The 18479-nt window shown below is 38.2% G+C and overlaps 1 protein-coding gene across 3 annotated transcripts in view; it reads left to right on the top strand.

Moving 5' to 3' along the window:
- Positions 1–1840: 1840 nt before the first annotated feature.
- The window catches only part of UPF2 (UPF2 regulator of nonsense mediated mRNA decay), a gene marked incomplete at its 3' end in the record, with an annotated part of 108857 nt that continues 92218 nt past the window's right edge, over positions 1841–18479 (top strand). For 2 of the 3 annotated variants that reach the window (XM_082740829.1, XM_082740830.1), the window contains exons 1-3: positions 1844–1999; positions 7637–8016; positions 11301–12080. In XM_082740829.1, the coding sequence (XP_082596955.1) occupies positions 7655–8016; positions 11301–12080 (1142 nt within the window). In that variant the 5' untranslated portion in view covers positions 1844–1999; positions 7637–7654. Of the gene's footprint in view, positions 2000–7636; positions 8017–11300; positions 12081–18479 lie in introns of all 3 variants that reach the window. The other variant, XM_082740828.1, reaches the window with a different exon arrangement.

The raw sequence follows: 18479 nt of genomic DNA, 5'->3' as shown, positions 1-18479 counted from the left end.
TGTTTACTAGTTTTGTGATATTGAATTAATCTGTGACTCAGTTTCTATAAAATGGGGATTGTAATACCTATAGGATTATGATGATTATTTTAAATAACAAATTTAAAATAAGCAGGTCAATAAAAATGCTCCTTTTGATCCCTGTATTCACATGATTTCCTTTTAATACTTCATGAAAGGTAAAGACCGACTTGGATAGGCATATTTATTCATTAATAGCATAGAGGTAAATTTTCTTAAGGTAGGCAGAGAAAATGAGAAAAACTTTTCAAAAGAACAGCAGTGGCCATCTCCACTATGGTGGTTTGGGACAGTTCTCTTCTGTTATGTTGTTTTTTTGAAGTAGGACTTGAATTTTTAACGCAGGACTTGAATTCACAATAGTGAAATCTAGACCTGAGTTGATATCAATAACGAAATGTTTAACTGACTGAGCGACCCGGGTGCCTCCCTCCTACTCATTAATCAGTGGTATAGAATAGCAGCATATCTTTCCCTTTCACTACCCTTTAAATAATTGACCTATTAGCAATGTTTTGGGAAAAAAATCTAAGTACAGTAAACATCAACACTCAATTTGTGAAGGCGATTTGCCTGCTACTAATAACTTTAAAGCGAACCAGTGAATAGAGGTAAATGGGCAAAAGCTGAATGCAAATGAATCTAGATTAGGCTCATGTATTTGAGGTTGGTAGCCGCTCATTTTGCGGGCTTCTGTATCAGGTGAGGCGCCACATGTCAAGCAAGAATCAAGACCAGTTTTGCACCCTTGTTCCTTTGGCTCCCCACCAGTCAAAACCAACCAGTATGAACACCCAGTGAGAACATGTTAGCAGATTCAAGCACTGGTTTGATAAAAATCGGAGGCCAGATACAGAGGAGATATACAATTTAAGAGCAGTTAAGTTGTGTGGATAAACGAACACCCATTTAAAAAAGTTGACTTGGTTTCGCATTTGGAAGAAATGACAAGACCAGCCAATTTTTTAGACGAGTGATTACATTCAGTAACTCAGATCATTCCATTTTAATTTTTTAAAAATTTGCTTGCTAGGACAGGGTACTTTCTAAGATAGGTTGAGAAAAACCTCTGTTCTTCACTCTGGGTTTTTATGTCGAACACCCAAAAAGTGCTTCCGGAAATTCCCCCACGGGAATTTCGCAGTCTTTCTAGGGCACTTTTAAATCTAGACCCATTCCCGACCAACTTTTACTTTTCCCACCAGCCATACTCTTTAGCTTCTCCGGTTTCCAACTTCCTAAATCTTCAACCTCACCCCTTAAATTAGTCCAATCAAACTTTCCCTTCTTAGACCTCTTCCTTACGTTCGCTCCAGGAAACTCCCCTGAGAATCACGTGGCCAAATTTGTCCTTAATGGCGCTCCGTAATTCTCCTACTGTTCCACCGCCCTTCCTTACCTCCTGTAAGCTCCGCCCCACCCCATTCTAGGCCGCCCCCCTGCCAAGTGCCTGCGCCTGCGCATCTACAATTCAGGCGCTTTCCCTTTCCTGGCGACCAATCCACTTCCTGCCTCCGGTCCTTGGAACACTCCTCCCCTCCGCAGGGGACCTCACTTGATATGCTGGTTGTGGCTGCCCTGTTCATTGCCTGCTTGAAAAACTGGCTTCTCTTCTCCGGTGGACAATTTGAACAAGTCTCTATCTGCATCGCACCTGTCTGAGCCTTTGCTCGCGATCCGCCACTTCGGGGTTAAACTAAGGGCATCGATATGCCGGGGGCAAGGAGACCCGGACAGTTTTCGATCAGGCAAGCGTCCGAACAGCCTCCTTCTTTCCTCCTCCCTCCGCCCCGCCCCCACTCGCAGCCCGGCCGCGCTGGTGAGTGGCGGGCGGGAGGGCCGGCGGGCGGAGGGAGGAGGGGGAGCTGAGGGAAGGCGGGCCCTCGGCTGCGAGATAGGTGGGGGGAGGGGAGGGGAGAGCCCGAGCGCTGGAGTTGGTGCTGGGAAACCCGGGGCTAATGTTGACAACAGGCTCGAGGTGAGTCCCGGGGAACCTCCTTCCCCTCCGCTCCAACGATCGGGAGGAAGCGGGTCCGGGGGGCACCGGCCTGGACTCCTACTCCCTGAGGGACCCAAGAGGCGACTCCGCACCCCAGCGCTCCGGGGGCGGCGAGCAGTAGACGGACCGCAGCTCCGGCGTCGTCCTCCTCAGACCCCTCTCCCGGAGACTCCCATCAACGCGGGCGCCCCCGGCCCGGGGCAGACATGAGGGGCAGTCGAGGGGGTGTCTGCCCCACATGCCCGCGCTGGGCCTTGGGGCTGAAGGCGGGCAGCCTGCTGTGGCGGGGTGAAGGTGTTTGGGGGTGTGGAGTAGAGCGAGGGGAGGTTGGGGAAAGCTCTTCGGGAACCGGGAGGGAAGCGAGGGCGAGGAAGTGGGGAGGGTGCGTTGAGTGGGAGGATGTGGAGTAGGGAGACCAGCATGAGAGTCTCGGTCTCGGGTGGTGAGGGAGTGTGGGGTGAGAAGTTAGGGTTGGGGCGAGGATGGTCAACGAAGGTGACCGTAGGTACTCGTAAGAAGGGGAGTTGTGGCGGGGAAGCGTGTGGGATATGGGAATGTGCAGCAGGAGCAGGGGTTTGTGGGAGATACGTGAGGAGGGGAAGGGGTTTCGGTGTTTGGGAAGGGTGGGCACGAGTTATTTGGTTTACTTCTTTTTAGTCCCATAGGCTGAGGGTTCTTTGCTTTGCCTTCGCCTTCATCCCAAAGCTCCTAGTATTTACTCTCGTTGGTACTTTTGAACTGAGGAGATCATCACAGGGTATTTGGTTGTCAGGTTGACCAGACAGAGCCAGCTTATGAATTTGGGGTACACTGAGCCGGGCCATCAGCTCTCCTGCTCTTTTAGGATTTGTATGTAGTAATGCATCAGACCAAAGTAAAACGATCACTCACCGTTATCGTTTATCGTAGTTTTTAGGTGTTTATACAAATTGTACAACTCATCAAGAAAACCAGTTTTGAATTCTGGTGAAATTTATAAAAACTTTGAACGAGTTCTTGATATTAAGGACTTTTTATAAAGCCAGACACTGGGAGATAAAGCCCTTGTGCAGTTAGGGCTTAGGACATTTTGAATAACACAGAATTAAAAGGTGAAACAGCATTGTCTTTCTGTGGACTATTTTCAGAGCAGTCTGATTGTGATTTCATACATAGTCCATATGGTACTTTGCTAGAGGACTATCTCTCAAAGGGAAACACCCTTACTCTGCACTCTGTCCTCTGGTACACTCCCTGGGTACCTGTTTTGCTAATAAAGTAATTCTACTTTCTTTTGGACATTCAGAGTATGTTTAGAAAACCAAATAAAATATACAGCCCAAAGGCCAGGGCACTACTTGGAGAGCTAGGAAGGTGGTTTTAAAACATGGCTTCCTTTTAAGGACTGGCTGTAATTGTATTAATTTGTAAGAACTAAAAAAGATTACTAATATTAATCTTGATTATTTTGAGTGAAATCTATTTATAATTTAAGTTTTTACTTGAAAAACATTTTGAAATAGTTTAGTTAAAATATTTGGGTGTTTATTAAAGCATGAATTATCAAAATAATTTAAAGAAATATTAGCATTTCACTAAACAGTTTGACAGTACAAATGCATATGGATCTAAATTAGGTTGTTGGTATATTTTGTTTGGCTTTTAAAATCTTGAGTCAGGGTATATAGTGGAGAAGAGCACTGGACAGTGTGTCTTGACCCAGCCATTAAACTAGTGTGATTGGGCAGGTCACGCCTCTGCTGCCATGTCTATGTAAAAATTGAGAATTGGAGTAAAGTCTGGTGGTCCTAATTCTAAAAAAAAAAAAAAAAAAAATCTTATCCAATGAACTTTTCAGTGTTCTGTGTGAAAGAACAAACATTTATTGAATGCCTTCTTGATACTACCTTCCATGTTAGTAGATTAAGAATTCTGTAATAGAGGTAGAAGTACCTCCATTTTATCAATGAATAGACTGAGAAGTGAAGTTTCCCAGTTCCCATAGCTAGCAGGTTGCAGAGTTGGGATGCAAACTTTAAAAGTCTGACTTCAAGCCTATACTGTTTTCACATGTTGCATTGCTGGTGTTTACATGGGTCTTTACATTTCTGTCACATTTTTTGTCCACTGAAATTTAGTTCAAAGTGTACTTTGGGTATGGATATGCTTTTAATACAAGGATGAAGTGATATAAAGAAGTTATCAGTATGAAGATTTAAGGGTCATACTGAGAATCTTTTTTATGTTCTAGAGCAGGATCAATTCATGAGTGCCTACTACAGTTTGATATAGTAGGCACTTAAACATTTATTTTTTTTTAAAGATTTTTTATTTATTTGACAGAGAAATCACAAGTAGGCAGAGAGGCAGGCGGTGGCGGGGGTGGGGGGAACAGGCTCCTGACATCATGAGCTGAAGGCAGAGGCTTAACCCACTGAGCCACCCAGGCGCCCCTAAACATTTATTGAATGAATAAATACTGTAGAGAATCACAAAAGTTTAAGAGACTCTGTAAAGCTAATACATGATCCTTTATGAATTTGTTAGATTCCAAGTGAATTTAATGTTTTTATAGAACTTAATATCTAAATTATCATAAATGAAACATTACTTGTAAATTTTTAGGCCATTCTTTTTATTTTCTGTAGTTCTTGTATCATTGAAGTATCGCTTGTTGATAAACTTCACTTTAGAAAATACCAACTCTGTATATAAAGAGTATTATTTTTTTGGGGCGTAATGACAAATATCCCTAAGTAAGATTGTATTGTTAACGTTAGGAATTATCTTCTGTATGTTTTAGCTAGGGTCTAACAAAAGTTAAAACTGTAAAAACTGCTTAGCCATTATCAGGGACTCTTTCAATTTCAGATGCATAATTCTATGATTTGTCAATATCTGTGATCAGGTCTTCCACCTCACAGTTTGGTACTCTCAAGGTTCTTAATAACTTTAGCTGAGAGTATGGGTTCCAATTCCAGCTCTGTCACCAGCTGTGGAGGCCTTGGTCAAGTTACTTGATCAAGTCTCAGTTAACTCATTTATAAAATAGGGAAAATAATACCCATCTCATAAAGATTTTAGTATTAAATGAGATAATGTATGTAAGATGTTTATACTGTGGGGTCAGTGAGTGGTAGCTATGAGTATTTTCTTTAAAGTTTGCTTGGTTTAGGGCATGGTTTTTTCAGACTAAAGGTTATTTGAAGCTGCTACTCTTCCCAGATGATACGAATGTTAAGACTGCCTTGCCACACAAGTAAGTAATTATGCCATTTGGTGTTTTAATGATAGCTTCAACACGATTAAGAGCTTTTTTTCTTGAGTTCCACCACTGAGGTTAACTGGGCGTCATTGTTAAAATAAATGCACAGAAGTTAGAATGTAGGGGTGCCTGGGTGGCTCAGTCAGTTAAGTGTCTGCCTTCAGCTCAGGTCATGATCCTCGAGTCCTGGGATCAGGCCCCACAAGAGCTCCCTGCTCAGCAGGGAGCCTGCTTCTCCCTCTCCCCATTCTTTCTCTCTCTCTTTCTTAAATAAGTAAATAAAATCTTAAAAAGAAAATAAATGCATAGAATGTGGACCTGCAGGAGAGTCAGAGTAAAGGAGAAAAAGGGAAAGAAAGAGGTGGTTGAGAGAAAATAGATTGTTGCTTGTGCCTCCAAAAATTACTTAAAGGGCTTCTATTGGCCTGGGTTTTCTTTATGTGATAACATCCTATTGGACTGCTGAAATAAATGTACTGTGTTTATAAAATATTTATTATTGCAAATGTTTTCTTTGCTAACCTAGTTTTTATTGCTGTAACTTAAAATCTGTGTTTGAAAATGATTAAGAGGAGCGCCTGGGTGGCTCAGTGGGTTAAGCCGCTGCCTTCGGCTCAGGTCATGATCTCAGAGTCCTGGGATCAAGTCCCGCATGGGGCTCTTTGCTCGGCGGGGAGCCTGCTTCTCTCTCTCTCTCTCTCTCTCTCTCTCTGCCAGCCTCTCTATCTACCTGTGATCTCTCTCTGTCAAATAAATAAATAAAATCTTTAAAAAAAAAAAAGAAAATGATTAAGAATACTGTGTATATTTTTAGCTCTTAATAAAATTAGGAACTTTAAATAGTTTAATTCTGTATTAAATAGAAAGTATTTTGATTTTCTCATATACAATTTTCAGATGATATAGGACTTAAAACATGAAGCACTGTCCATGAAAGAAATTACATTAGAACACTAGTTCTAAGTAGAGAAATTTTTTAGGAAAGAAAAATGCTGAATTTTGCTGAGAATTACAGTTTTTTGTCCCCCAGTTTATTTCCATTTAACTGTATAGAACCTGTACTGTCTACCAGTGTTATCCAGTAGAACTTTCTGCGATAATTAAAATGTTGTGTTTCTGCACTGTCTGATATGGTAGCTGCTAAGACATGTGATGAAATTGAGTGCTTGAAATATGGGTAGTGACTGAAGAACAGCATTTCAAACTCTTAATTAATTTTCATGTAAGTAACCATGTGTAGCTAGTACACTGTTTTTCAGCTGGTGGTGATTTTGTCCCCAGGCAACATTTGGCAATGTCTGGAGTAGTTTTTGGTTGTCAGAAGTGGGGAGATGACTGCTGGCACCTCCTTAGTAGAGAAGGCAGGGATGCTGCAAACATGTAGTGCACAAAATAGTGTCAATATCCTCCCTTCCCCCACCAAAACTCCCAAAGAATTAGCTTGCCTGAAATGGTAGTAGTGCCAAGCCTGAGAAATCCTGAGCTGGTGGCTACTGTATTGGCAGATGTAGACAGAATATACAGATTTTGTGAACACATTATCTTTATTTGTAGATTAATTTTGACTAGTACTAATGAAAAGATTAAAAGTCTAGTGTAATTTGGGATAGTTCATGGTTTCTGTATTCGAAAGTTTGATAAGTTAGAATGATAACGTGAAATCTGCCTTCTGTCGTCTATTTTGTCAGTTCATTTATAGGAGGCAAGAGCTTATGTTCCAACTTAAAAACTTCTATTCCATGTTGTGTGAAATATGTCACTAGCATCTCCTAATGGATGTGAAATGTTGGGATTAAAACTGATTGAAAATATTCTCAGGTACTGAACTATTTAATTGAATGTTATGTTTTGTAGTTGCTAATGGTTGATTTTGGGCAGTGAGTATGTGGAGGTTGGTTATATTGTGCTCTATACTTCTGTGTTTCAGTTTTTCCTTAATAAAAAGTAAAAAAATGGGGCGCCTGGGTGGTTCAGTAGGTTGACCCTCTGCCTTCAGCTCAGGTCATGATCTCAGGGTCCTGGGATCGAGCCCCACATTGGGCTCTGTGCTCGGTGGGGAGCTGCTTCCCCCCATCTCTCTCTGCCTGCCCCTCTGCCTACTTGTGATCTCTCTTGGTCAAAGAAATAAATAAAATCTTTAAAAGAAAAAAAAGTAAAAAAATACTTAGATGAGGTGTAACTAATAATGATAGAATGTGAAGTGTGACCAAGAAATTATTTTATCACAGAACTAGTGTTCATTTTGCATGCATTTATTTAATCTTCCACAATAATTTCATTAATATGTTCTGTTTAGAAAACAGTGTCACATTACTAAAAGTCACTGTATCTCCAATAGTACAAAGAATACTGACATTCTTTTACTCTTACAGATTGTTCTGGGTAACATAATGCCAGCTGAGCGTAAAAAGCCAGCAAGTATGGAAGAAAAAGAAACTTTACTAAACAACAAGGAAAAAGACTGCAGTGAAAGGCGGCCAGTGAGCAGCAGGGAGAAACCAAAAGATGAGATCAAGCTTACTGCCAAGAAGGAGGTTATTAAGGTCCCTGAAGATAAAAAGAAGAAAGTGGAAGAAGATAAGAGAAAAAAAGAAGACAAGGACCGAAAGAAAAAAGAAGAAGAAAAGGTAAAGGCAGAGGAAGAATTAAAGAAAAAAGAGGAAGAAGAAAAAAAGAAACATGAAGAGGAAGAGAAAAAGAAGCAAGAAGAGCAGGCCAAACGTCAGCAAGAAGAAGAAGCCGCCCAGTTGAAGTAAGAGCAGTTATTTTATCATTGATATGAAGGAATGGGAAGATTGAAATGGTAGGAAAGCAGTGATTATTTGGAATCCCGACTTCTGGGTGCACTTCAACGAGAGTATCTTCCATTACTTGATCTGTTACTTTCAGTGACTACAGGCATGCTTATGATGCTTTAATTATTTGTATTTTTTTAAAGATTTTTATTTATTTATTTGGCAGAGATCACAAGCAGGCAGAGTGGCAGGCAGAGGGAGGGGGAAAGCAGACTCCCTACTGAGCAGAGAGATCCATGTGGGGCTCCATCCCACAACCCTGAGATCATGACCTGAGCTGAAGGCAGAGGCTTAACCCACTGAGCCACCCAGGTGCCCCTAATTATTTGTATTAAATAATAGGAATTTTAACTTATTTTTTGTGGTGTGGAGTAATCTGGATTGTTTCTGACTTTTAAAAAAAAGTTTTTTTTCTGGTCTCTGTCTTATGTTGAAAATCTTCAGTTCTTAATGGGTCTTACTTGCTGAATTCTTAATATGTGCCAGGCACTACAAAATATATCAGCACATATCCTAAAGGCAGCCATAATGATATCCTCGTTTGAAAGATTAATAAAATGAAGTTTGAGGAGGTAACAGTAACCAGTGGAGTTGCAGGGTTTTTTGAACCTCGGTGACTTTAAAAACTTGTCCCTAAAAAGAATTCCATAATGCTTCCCATTCTTATTTTCATCTAAATCTGTTTTTAGGGGTGCCTGGGTGGCTCAGTTGGTTGGACGACTGCCTTTGGCTCAGGTCATGATTCTGGAGTCCTGGGATCGAGTCCCACATGGGGCTCCCAGCTCCATGGGGAGTCTGCTTTTCCCTCTGACCTTCTCCTTGCTCATGTTCTCTCTCACTGTCTCTCTCTCAAATAAATAAATAAAATCTTAAAAAAAAAAAAAAATCTGTTTTTAGGAACGCCTAGCTTAGTTGGTTAAGTGTCTGTCTTTGGCACAGGTCATGGTCCCAGGGTCCTGGGATCGAGCCCCATGCCTGGCTTCCTGCTCAGCAGGGTGTCTGCTTCTCCCTCTGCTTCTCCTCCTGTTCATGCTTGTTGTGCTCATGCACGTGTGTGCTCTTGCTCTCTCTCTCTCTGAAATAAAATCTTAAAAAAAAAATAATATCTATTTTTAACCTTATAAATCTATATAGATAGCATAATGACCTGGAGAAAAACCGTAGTTCTCAGGAAGACTACTAGGATGTAGCATGAATGACTACTGTTGAGTAGCATGGGCTGTCCCCTTGTGTGTGCATGCATGCACACACGTGTGAATTTTCATGGATCTCTAGAACAGCTCAACCACCTATTCTCCTACCAAAGTTCTTTAGCCCTTCTATTTTTAGTGAGGTACTGGAGCCTTATGTATGGAAGGCAGTAGTAGAGGCCAGTTTGGGAATATACAGAGCCATGATTCTTGAGAGTTTCTTGCTTATAATTTACTTAAAAAAAAATTAAGGAGCTGTGGACCCACACAGAATGAGGTGGTACAAAATGAGATTGATGTAAATGTGAGTGTTAATACTGGATTTTAAGGCTCATGAAAAAAAGAACGTAATGTATTTCACTGCTTATTTTATTTTAATTACATGTTAAAATTAAACTATTTTAGATTTGTGCTAAAAATGTATTCAAATTAATTACAAAATATTCAGAAGGATATTAAATTTCACTGTGACTTTTGCTCTTCCCTCTACCCTAGAATAGAAAGAGCAAAAAAAAAAAAAAAAAACCCCTCTCAAAAAACCCACAAACAAACAAATAAAGCCAAACCACCAGACTCCCAACTTCTTATTGGGAAAAATCCAGATATGCAAAAAACAGAGTAGAATAACGAACCGGTCCTCCCAACTCCCCCAACCATCTCTCTACCCAACATCAACAATTATCCCCTTTTTTCTTGGAGTACTTAAAAGCATTATTATTTCAGTGGTAAATATTTCATTTATGTATCTTAAAGTATTTCTATTGCAGATGAAAATGGACTTAAGGCATATACTTAAGGCATATACATGATGAGTTATTCTTTCTTAAAGTGTGCTCTCACTGTTAATCCTTTATTTTGTGTGTAGCTTTAAAATTTATATTTTAAAGTTACATACTTTGGTATGTCAGTAGCCTCAAAGTCAGATTGTTTGTACCTTCCTGCTCAACTTATTTTACTACTTTTGCAATTTAAACATGTTCCATTTAAAAAAATTTTTTTTTCAGGATAAACTGTTAGCCTTTTTTAAAATTAAAGGAGTTGTATCTTATCATTTTCTTCTGGTTCCTCTTCAGATTTTCTTAATTACACTTGAAATTTAAGACCCAAATTGATGGGGCGCCTGGGTGGCTCAGTGGGTTAAGCCGCTGCCTTCGGCTCAGGTCATGATCTCAGGGTCCTGGGATCAAGTCCCGCATCGGGCTCTCTGCTCAGCAGGGAGCTTGCTTCCTCCTCTCTCTCTCTCTCTATGCCTGCCTCTCTGCCTACTTGTGATCTCTCTCTGTCAAGTAAATAAATAAAATCTTAAAAAAAAAAAAAAAAAGACCCAAACTGAGAAAGGTACTTTACATATCAAAACATTTTTAATGCATTTTTAAATAAACATTTTTCTTTAAAATATTCTTAGTGGACATATTTCTTTTCCCCTATATTCCCAGTGCTTTTATCTGTTTTAGGTCTTATATCTTTCCCAGGCATATTATTTTGTATTTTTCATTTAGTGCATCATGTATTTAATCCATTAATTTTTGTAGCTTTATTGAGGTAGAATTGACAAAAGTATTTTATCCATTTAGTTTGCCAGTTGACAGAATGATTTTGCTCTAGTTATTCATAATCATCCACTCTGCAACATTTGGTATTTTTAGTATACTGGGTTCTTACCATCCTAAGTCATTAATAATATGTCTTTAGAAGTTGGAAAAGGGATGCCTGGCTGGTTTAGCTGGTACAGTGTGCAACTTTTGATCTCAGGATTGTGAGTTTGAACCCCATCTGGATGCAGAGATTATTTAAAAACATAATCTTAAAGTAAGGGTACCTGGGTGGCTCAGTTGGTTAAGTGTCTGACTCTTATTCAGGTCTTGATTTCAGGGTTGTGAGTTGAAAAAAAATGTTTAAAAAAGGTAGGAAAGGGCTTTTTGCGTGTTTCGTTTCTTTAGGATGCTGATCCTATATGATTATGTTTTCATTGTCTTTCACTCTTAGGACATTTGTCAGTGATTTTTCAAAATATACAAGGTATTTTATTTACGTGTTTGTTTTTTATGTAGAGAGAAAGAGGAATCCCTTCAGCTTCATCAGGAAGCCTGGGAACGACATCAGTTAAGGAAGGAACTTCGTAGCAAAAACCAAAATGCTCCAGACAACCGACCAGAGGAAAATTTCTTTAGCCGACTAGACTCAAGTTTGAAGAAAAATACTGCTTTTGTCAAGAAACTAAAAACTATTACGGAACAACAGAGAGACTCCTTGTCTCATGATTTTAATGGCCTAAATTTAAGCAAATACATTGCAGAAGCTGTAGCTTCTATTGTGGAAGCAAAGCTAAAAATATCTGATGTGAACTGTGCTGTGCACTTGTGCTCTCTCTTTCACCAGCGTTATGCCGACTTCGCTCCATCACTTCTTCAGGTTTGGAAAAAACATTTTGAAGCGAGGAAAGAAGAGAAAACGCCTAACATTACCAAGTTAAGAACTGATTTGCGTTTCATTGCAGAATTGACAATAGTTGGGATTTTCACTGATAAGGAAGGTCTTTCCTTAATCTATGAACAGCTAAAAAATATTATTAATGCTGATCGGGAATCCCATACTCATGTTTCTGTGGTGATTAGTTTTTGTCGACATTGTGGAGATGATATAGCTGGACTTGTGCCACGGAAAGTGAAGAGTGCTGCAGAGAAGTTTAATTTGAGTTTTCCTCCTAGTGAGATAATTAGTCCAGAGAAACAACAACCTTTCCAGAATCTTTTAAAAGAATACTTTACATCTTTGACCAAACACCTGAAAAGGGACCACAGGGAGCTTCAGAATACTGAGAGACAAAACAGGTGATTTTCAAATATTTCTCAGAATTGAGAATTTATTTTGGAGCTCATACTTAAAAATTTCCAAAGTCTTCATTCATGCCACTGAAAGAACTTGTGGAAAGGGCTCATTGCAGGTGATTTCTTAACATTTCCAGGAGAATTTCAAAGTCCCAGTCTAAGTACTCATGTTTAAATGGGAGTCTGTGATAGATTTTATTTATAAATTTGAAAGAAACCTGGCAAGTATATGGTGATTTTTACTTTGTGGATGTGTTTTCTTCCTGTGACTTAAAAAAAAAACTCCTTGATGTTGAGGGATAAATTTTCTTTTTCTGTTGCTTTAACTTAACCTGCTGTTATTTTTGTGTGTTTTGTTGTGCCCTCTCTATAATAGTTTTGCTTTCATTGTTTTGTATCCTTCTTATTGATGTCACTGTTGATGCTACTACTTCTTAGAAGATGAGTCATTAGAGCAGAAATGAGAAAAAGTACAAGTTAGATGTGAAAAAAAATTTCTTAAATGCTGCTATGTAAAGTGCGTTTATAGTAGTCTTTCTCCTGGGAACATCCATTTAAAGTTTCAGGGAATAATGTGGAATAATGTATGTGCCTCTGGTAATTAGTGAAGATACCTGATTGAGCGGCCACCTTTGACTGCTGTGTAGCCTCTGTACCTGGAAGGCATCAACAAGTTAGAAGCTGATGTAGTTGGTGGGCAGTAGATCAGTTTTTCTGGAGGGTAGATTTGGAGGAGGGCTGAGGAGTACAGAAAGGAGATAACAGCAGTAACGTTTGGCTGGGTACTTTGCACCTATTTAAAGTGCATGGTTAAGAGTCTGAAATTGCTGTTTTTCTCGAAGTAGTATGGGAGGGTACACTTTTATTTCTGTAAACCTGCAGTTGGGAAGGACGTGCTGGTTTATTCAGAAGGTGATTGACTTAACTAGAAGCGAAGACTGTAGCAGTACAGTTAGGTCTGCATCAGGGTAGGTCCACAGACCATATGACTAAACCGTGATGGTTGAGGGTCACTCAGGATGGGAGAGTTTAAGATGGCAATTGTGTTCCTCAGGGTTTCTTTAAAAAAAAAAAAAAGAAAAAAAGATCTTTGTTTTGTGCTTTTGAATAGTGAGGTCTGTTTTAAACTTCGAATAGGCAGCTTCAGGGTGTATTTATGTAGTCAGTAATGAGTTTAAAAAGAAAATGGTGGCCCTCTAATTCTCACATATTTAAGATATCTTAATTACAGCTGACATAGTGTTTTGTCATTTTCTTAGTCCTTTTTTTCCCCCATATGTTCTACCTAATACCTCATGGCTGATTTTATAGTATGCTTTGATTACTTTTTATTGGCTACTTTAGGGATTTTGTGTGTGTATTTACTTCTGATTGGCCTCAAGGGAGCTTAGAGGGTAGAGTCTACAATGATTTAATCCAATCACCTTACCAGTGCAGGAGTCCATTTTATAGATTATCTGACAGATAAAATATTCTTTCTTTGAAAGTGCCATTCCAGTGTTGGCACACCTACTTACTGGGAATTCAAGTGGTAATTTACCTTCCCATAAAACGGTTCCCTTTGATTTAACTTCTGGTAAATCTGGATTTTGATTTCTGGTACAATGAAATAAAGCTGCTTAAAATGGGGGTTCATGAACTGTTTACCTATTTGCAATGAATTAAGTGTAGGAACAGACAAAGCATTAAGACATCTTTATAACAGTTTTCCATAGTTCTTATATTGTTACTGTATTTTATAAAAGCATCTGTAGTGATGAGGAAAAAAACTAATTCTTTTAACATAGGTAGTTTGAGAAACACTGATGTGGGACATGTCTCCTCTTTCATACCCATGATAATAGCTCAAATATTTGCAGACTGCTAGGATGTTTCTTTTTTCATCTTCTCAAGGCTAAACACCTCTTGTTCCTTCAGCTTGTTGCATGATTTCTACACGCCTATCCTTAGGATGTTCGTTTTGGATGCATTTTTTTCCTGCTGTAACCTCAGATTCCATTGCTTTTTATAGCTGCCTTGTCATTCTTTTGACTGTGAACTTGTATATACCTGAAGATTAATTTCTCAAATGAACTGCTGCCAGACCAGTTCTTCACCTTGAACTAGTGGAAATCATCTTTTAAACCTGAATGCATTTACCTCTTTCAACTTTATTTAGATGTTTTTGATATATTACTTTATCCTAATGATAATTTTGAATATTGATTATGTTATTATCTGCTGGATATATTATTATGTACTTACATGCTGGTCACATTCACCTTTGATAAGCAGACCTGTTCTTTTATATTATTCAAGTCGTCATGAAAATTTTGAACAGGATGTAGTGTTCAAGAGCATGATTTTGTGGCCTTTACCTAGAAATTTTTACTCATTTAAAGAGAACCGTTAACATGTGGTTATTAGGGGAGGTTATTTACCTAGTATAAGTTGACCTAGCATCGTAGCAGTCATTTTATCATGGGATACTGTCTACTTGGATGTAATAATTTGGGAGATGGGATTTTTTTTTTAAGGATTTTATTTATTTGACAGAGAGAGAGTGAGAGTACAAGCCAGGAGAGAGAAGAAGAGGGAGAAGCAGCTCCTCTGCTGAGCAGGGAGCCCAATGTGGGACTTGATCCTGGGACCCTGGCAAAATGACCTGAGCTGAAGTCAGCCGCTTAACTGACTGAGCCATTCAGGCACCCGGGGAGATGGGAAAGTCTTAATCACAGTATAGATAATAATTGGCATATGGCTTAATAAATAACTCATGCCTTAGGATAGCTTTAAATTGAGCAGCCTCTGTAGCGTAGATTTGAACACCTGACTGACCAAGAGAACATGAGGAATGGATTAGTGGAGTCCCTTGGCCTAGTATTAGTACATTACAGTGTACTGTTAAAATGGCCAGTTTCCCAAGGTTCCCCTTCCTGGTCATTACCCAGTAGGTGTTTTGAGGTTATTCTACCTCATGGGAACAGTTGTGGACAATAGTCTACCCAGTAAGGTTTCTTTTAGGCATGGTAATGCTGGAAATCTCAGTGCTGAGCTAGGGGATATTTAAGACTTATGCAGTTAAATTACTTTAAGCCTTTATTCAATATCTTAATAATGACAGTTAAAAAAATGCTTTCTATTTTCAATCTGTGGACCTAAATGCTTTGGGTCATTTTAATTAACTTGGGAGAGGGCACTGTTCATAGAGATTGTGAAGTCTTTGTCTATACTCATTAAAGTCTATACTTAAGAATTCTTTCAGCCAAATTAAAAAAATAGAATAATAAAATCTCTGGTATTTTCTAAGAGAAACTAATGAGTGACTGAAGACAGTGACTGGATAAGACCTGTTGAGCCTTAGCTGTTCTTTTCTTGTGTTATGTGGGCTGATAATACAGGTATTAGATAGCTAGTTCTGTTTCAAAGCCCCTATAAGCAAGTATATACAACTGACCCTAGGATTTGGTGAATTCTCATAAATTTGACCTTGTTAGCTTTTTGTACCTCAAAGAACTTTTAAAATACATTTTGATTTGGGAGTATAATTAATACTTACACATTTGAAAATATCTGGTAACATCTGCCAGTTTAGAGTTAATAGCTTTACTTGGTTGGTTTTGCTTTTTATAATGTTCAGTGCTCTTACTTTATACTTAAAATGCTTTGTGCTATGAGATACTATCCTCATGGAGGTAATATGACCTACTATTTTTTGGCATTTAATAAAAGTTGAAGAAATTATTTAATTTTATTAGATATAATTTAATTATATAACTGTTTCTTGCAGAAGTGAAATCATGAATTCATATATTAAGTCAGTTCTTGCTTGAATAATTTTGAAATGTCTTAATTCCTTTCTTTCTCCCTAACTGGTGGGAATGGTGGCAAAAGTTTCTTTTTTCAGTAGTGGTGAATAGGACCTTCATGATTACATGTTCAGACAGCACTAAGTGATTTGATTGAAAGCATAGGAGAAAGAGAAGTAGAATGTAGGCTTTCCCCGTTGTTAATAAAATCGGAAATTTACTTCGTTTATTGCAAATTCATGCAGTATTACTTTGCCAGTGTTAAAACTTAAAAACACATTAATGTAAAATTAAGTAGTGTTACTTTTACCTTCCACTTTCCTTCCAGGTAAGTAGTACCTTGCCTTTACAGGTGGAATGTTTGATAAATTGTATAGCATTTAAGCACTATTAAGATGTTCTTTCACTGTACTTAAGGCTCAATGAGGATTTAACAATTTTGTAAGTACTCTGAAATTGTTACATCTTTCCTGAAATTCTCATTCAATGGCTTTGACAGTTATTTAATAAATATTTGATTGAGTAGTTATGCTTATTATGCTGTAGTGTCTTTTCATACAGGATTTTAAGACACCCATAACCAAATTCTTTTTTTTTTTTTAATTTTATTTATTTATTTGACAGAGAGCAAGCACAAGCAAGCACAAGCACAAGTAGCAGGCAGAGGAAGAGGGAGAAGCAGGCTCCCTGCTGAGCAAGGAGTCTGACACAGGGCTCCATCCCAGGACCCTGGGATCATGACCTGAGCCGAAGGCAGTTGCTTAACCAGCTGAGCCACCTAGGTGCCCCATAACCAAATTGTAAAATGAAACCAAAAGAAAATTTAATAGTCTTGAAAATTTGACTAATTGCTAAAGGAGACAAGTGAAACCTAGTCGTTTTTCATAGTCTGCTTTATGATTATTTTTTTCAAGATTTTGGCCATGTGTTCGGTGTTATTTTGCATGACTGTATTAGCTCAAAGCTAAAATGGATTTTCTGTGTTCTTGCCAAGATTTCTTTTCTTTTTTAATTTGGCTAATACAAGATCAAATAATAATTTGGCATTGAAGATCACTTTTTTCACAGTGGGCTGTGGCATTTTTTTTCTCATTAAAATACTGTTGTACATTGACAAAAGTGCATCACATGTTTGATTTTAATTGACCTTCATAGTACCCTTGAAAGAAATACGTCTGTTTTGAAGGTGATCAGATCTAGGGATTAAAGAGCTTGCCCATTGTGATTTAAATAGCAAGTGACAGATATAGTTCTTTCATACCTCTTCATACTGAACTTTTCACAATTTCCATATTACTCATCTTCATCTCCATTTAGTACTTGTACTTGATTTTAAAGTGTCTGGTAAACACAGTAGCCTCTTGGTACTTACCAAGTGAGATCCAAACAGAAGGACCCGAAGGAATATAAAATAAACACCCCAGTGTGAGAAGGCTTGCCGTTGATATATGCATTTGAGAGACATTCCGATTACAGTATAGGGTACCAAGTGGGTAATTTTAATTTGGGAGGCAGTAGAGTCTAATAGTTGTAAGCATGGAGTCTGGAGCCAGTCTCCTTGGGTTCAAATCTTAGATCTGTTATTTACTCAGTTCTGTAATTCTTGGCAAGTTATCTCACATCTCTGTGCTTCAGTTTTCTCTTTGTAAAATGGAATAATAGCAGTCTACCTCGGAGATAAATGTGAGTGATGCAGTGAATTCACGTGTAAAAGCACTTTTAATAACAGTATCTGGCTCATTGTAAGTATGAGTTTTTATTTGTAGTATATTGCCTGCTTAATCCTTCAGAAAGACTTGATGAGAATTTCTCTTGTGCCTTTTGATGATTTTGAAAATGTGTATTTTTAAAACAATGCAAAACAACAGTAAACAGTATATAAAATAAAAGAGCAAAAGAGTGTCAAGCAATAAGAAAAATTTATAAAAGGAAAACAAAACAAAAATTATGTCTTTTAATAGAGTTTTTTTGAGGCATTTATGACTTTTCTTATGAGATAGAATGCTCCATTCAAGAATGGACTATTTGGTATTTTCTGTCAGCTTTACAGTGTTGAATTAGTAATATAAAAAACACTAGAAATCAAAGATTGATGTACCTTAGGATTGCTTCCAGATAGTGATAACTTATCATCGGGTGGAGGAGGTCTACTATCTTGTATTTTTATTATAATGAATAAGATTTGGAATTAATTTTGTTTTCATTGTTTTTTATATCTTTAAAATGCTCCCAGTAACTCCCTATTTTATAGTGATGTCATGAGAGAGAATGTACTCACTTGCAGTACATTTAACAGACGATGATTCAGTGAACTCTAGTTATAGCACGGATTGGCAAACTATGGCCCACAGGCCAGATAGACCCAACACTATTTTTTATACAGCTGGTGAGCTAAGAATAAGAATGGTTTTAACTTTTTTGGATGGTTAGAAAAAAATCAAAAGAGGAATATTTTGTGAAATACTAAAATTATATGAGTTCAAATTTCAGTGTCCATAGATAAAGTTTTATTGGAACATAGTCATGCTCATTTGTTTATGTATTATCTCTGGCTGCTTTTGTGCCATATCAGCAGAGTTGAGTAGTTGCAACAAAGAATGTGTGGTCTGTAAAG

This window comes from Mustela nivalis (assembly GCF_964662115.1).
Source record: "Mustela nivalis genome assembly, chromosome: 7".
Classification (NCBI taxonomy): Eukaryota; Metazoa; Chordata; class Mammalia; order Carnivora; family Mustelidae; genus Mustela; species Mustela nivalis.
The sequence above is the reverse complement of the archived record's forward strand: the minus strand, read 5'-3'. Positions and strand labels throughout refer to the sequence as shown.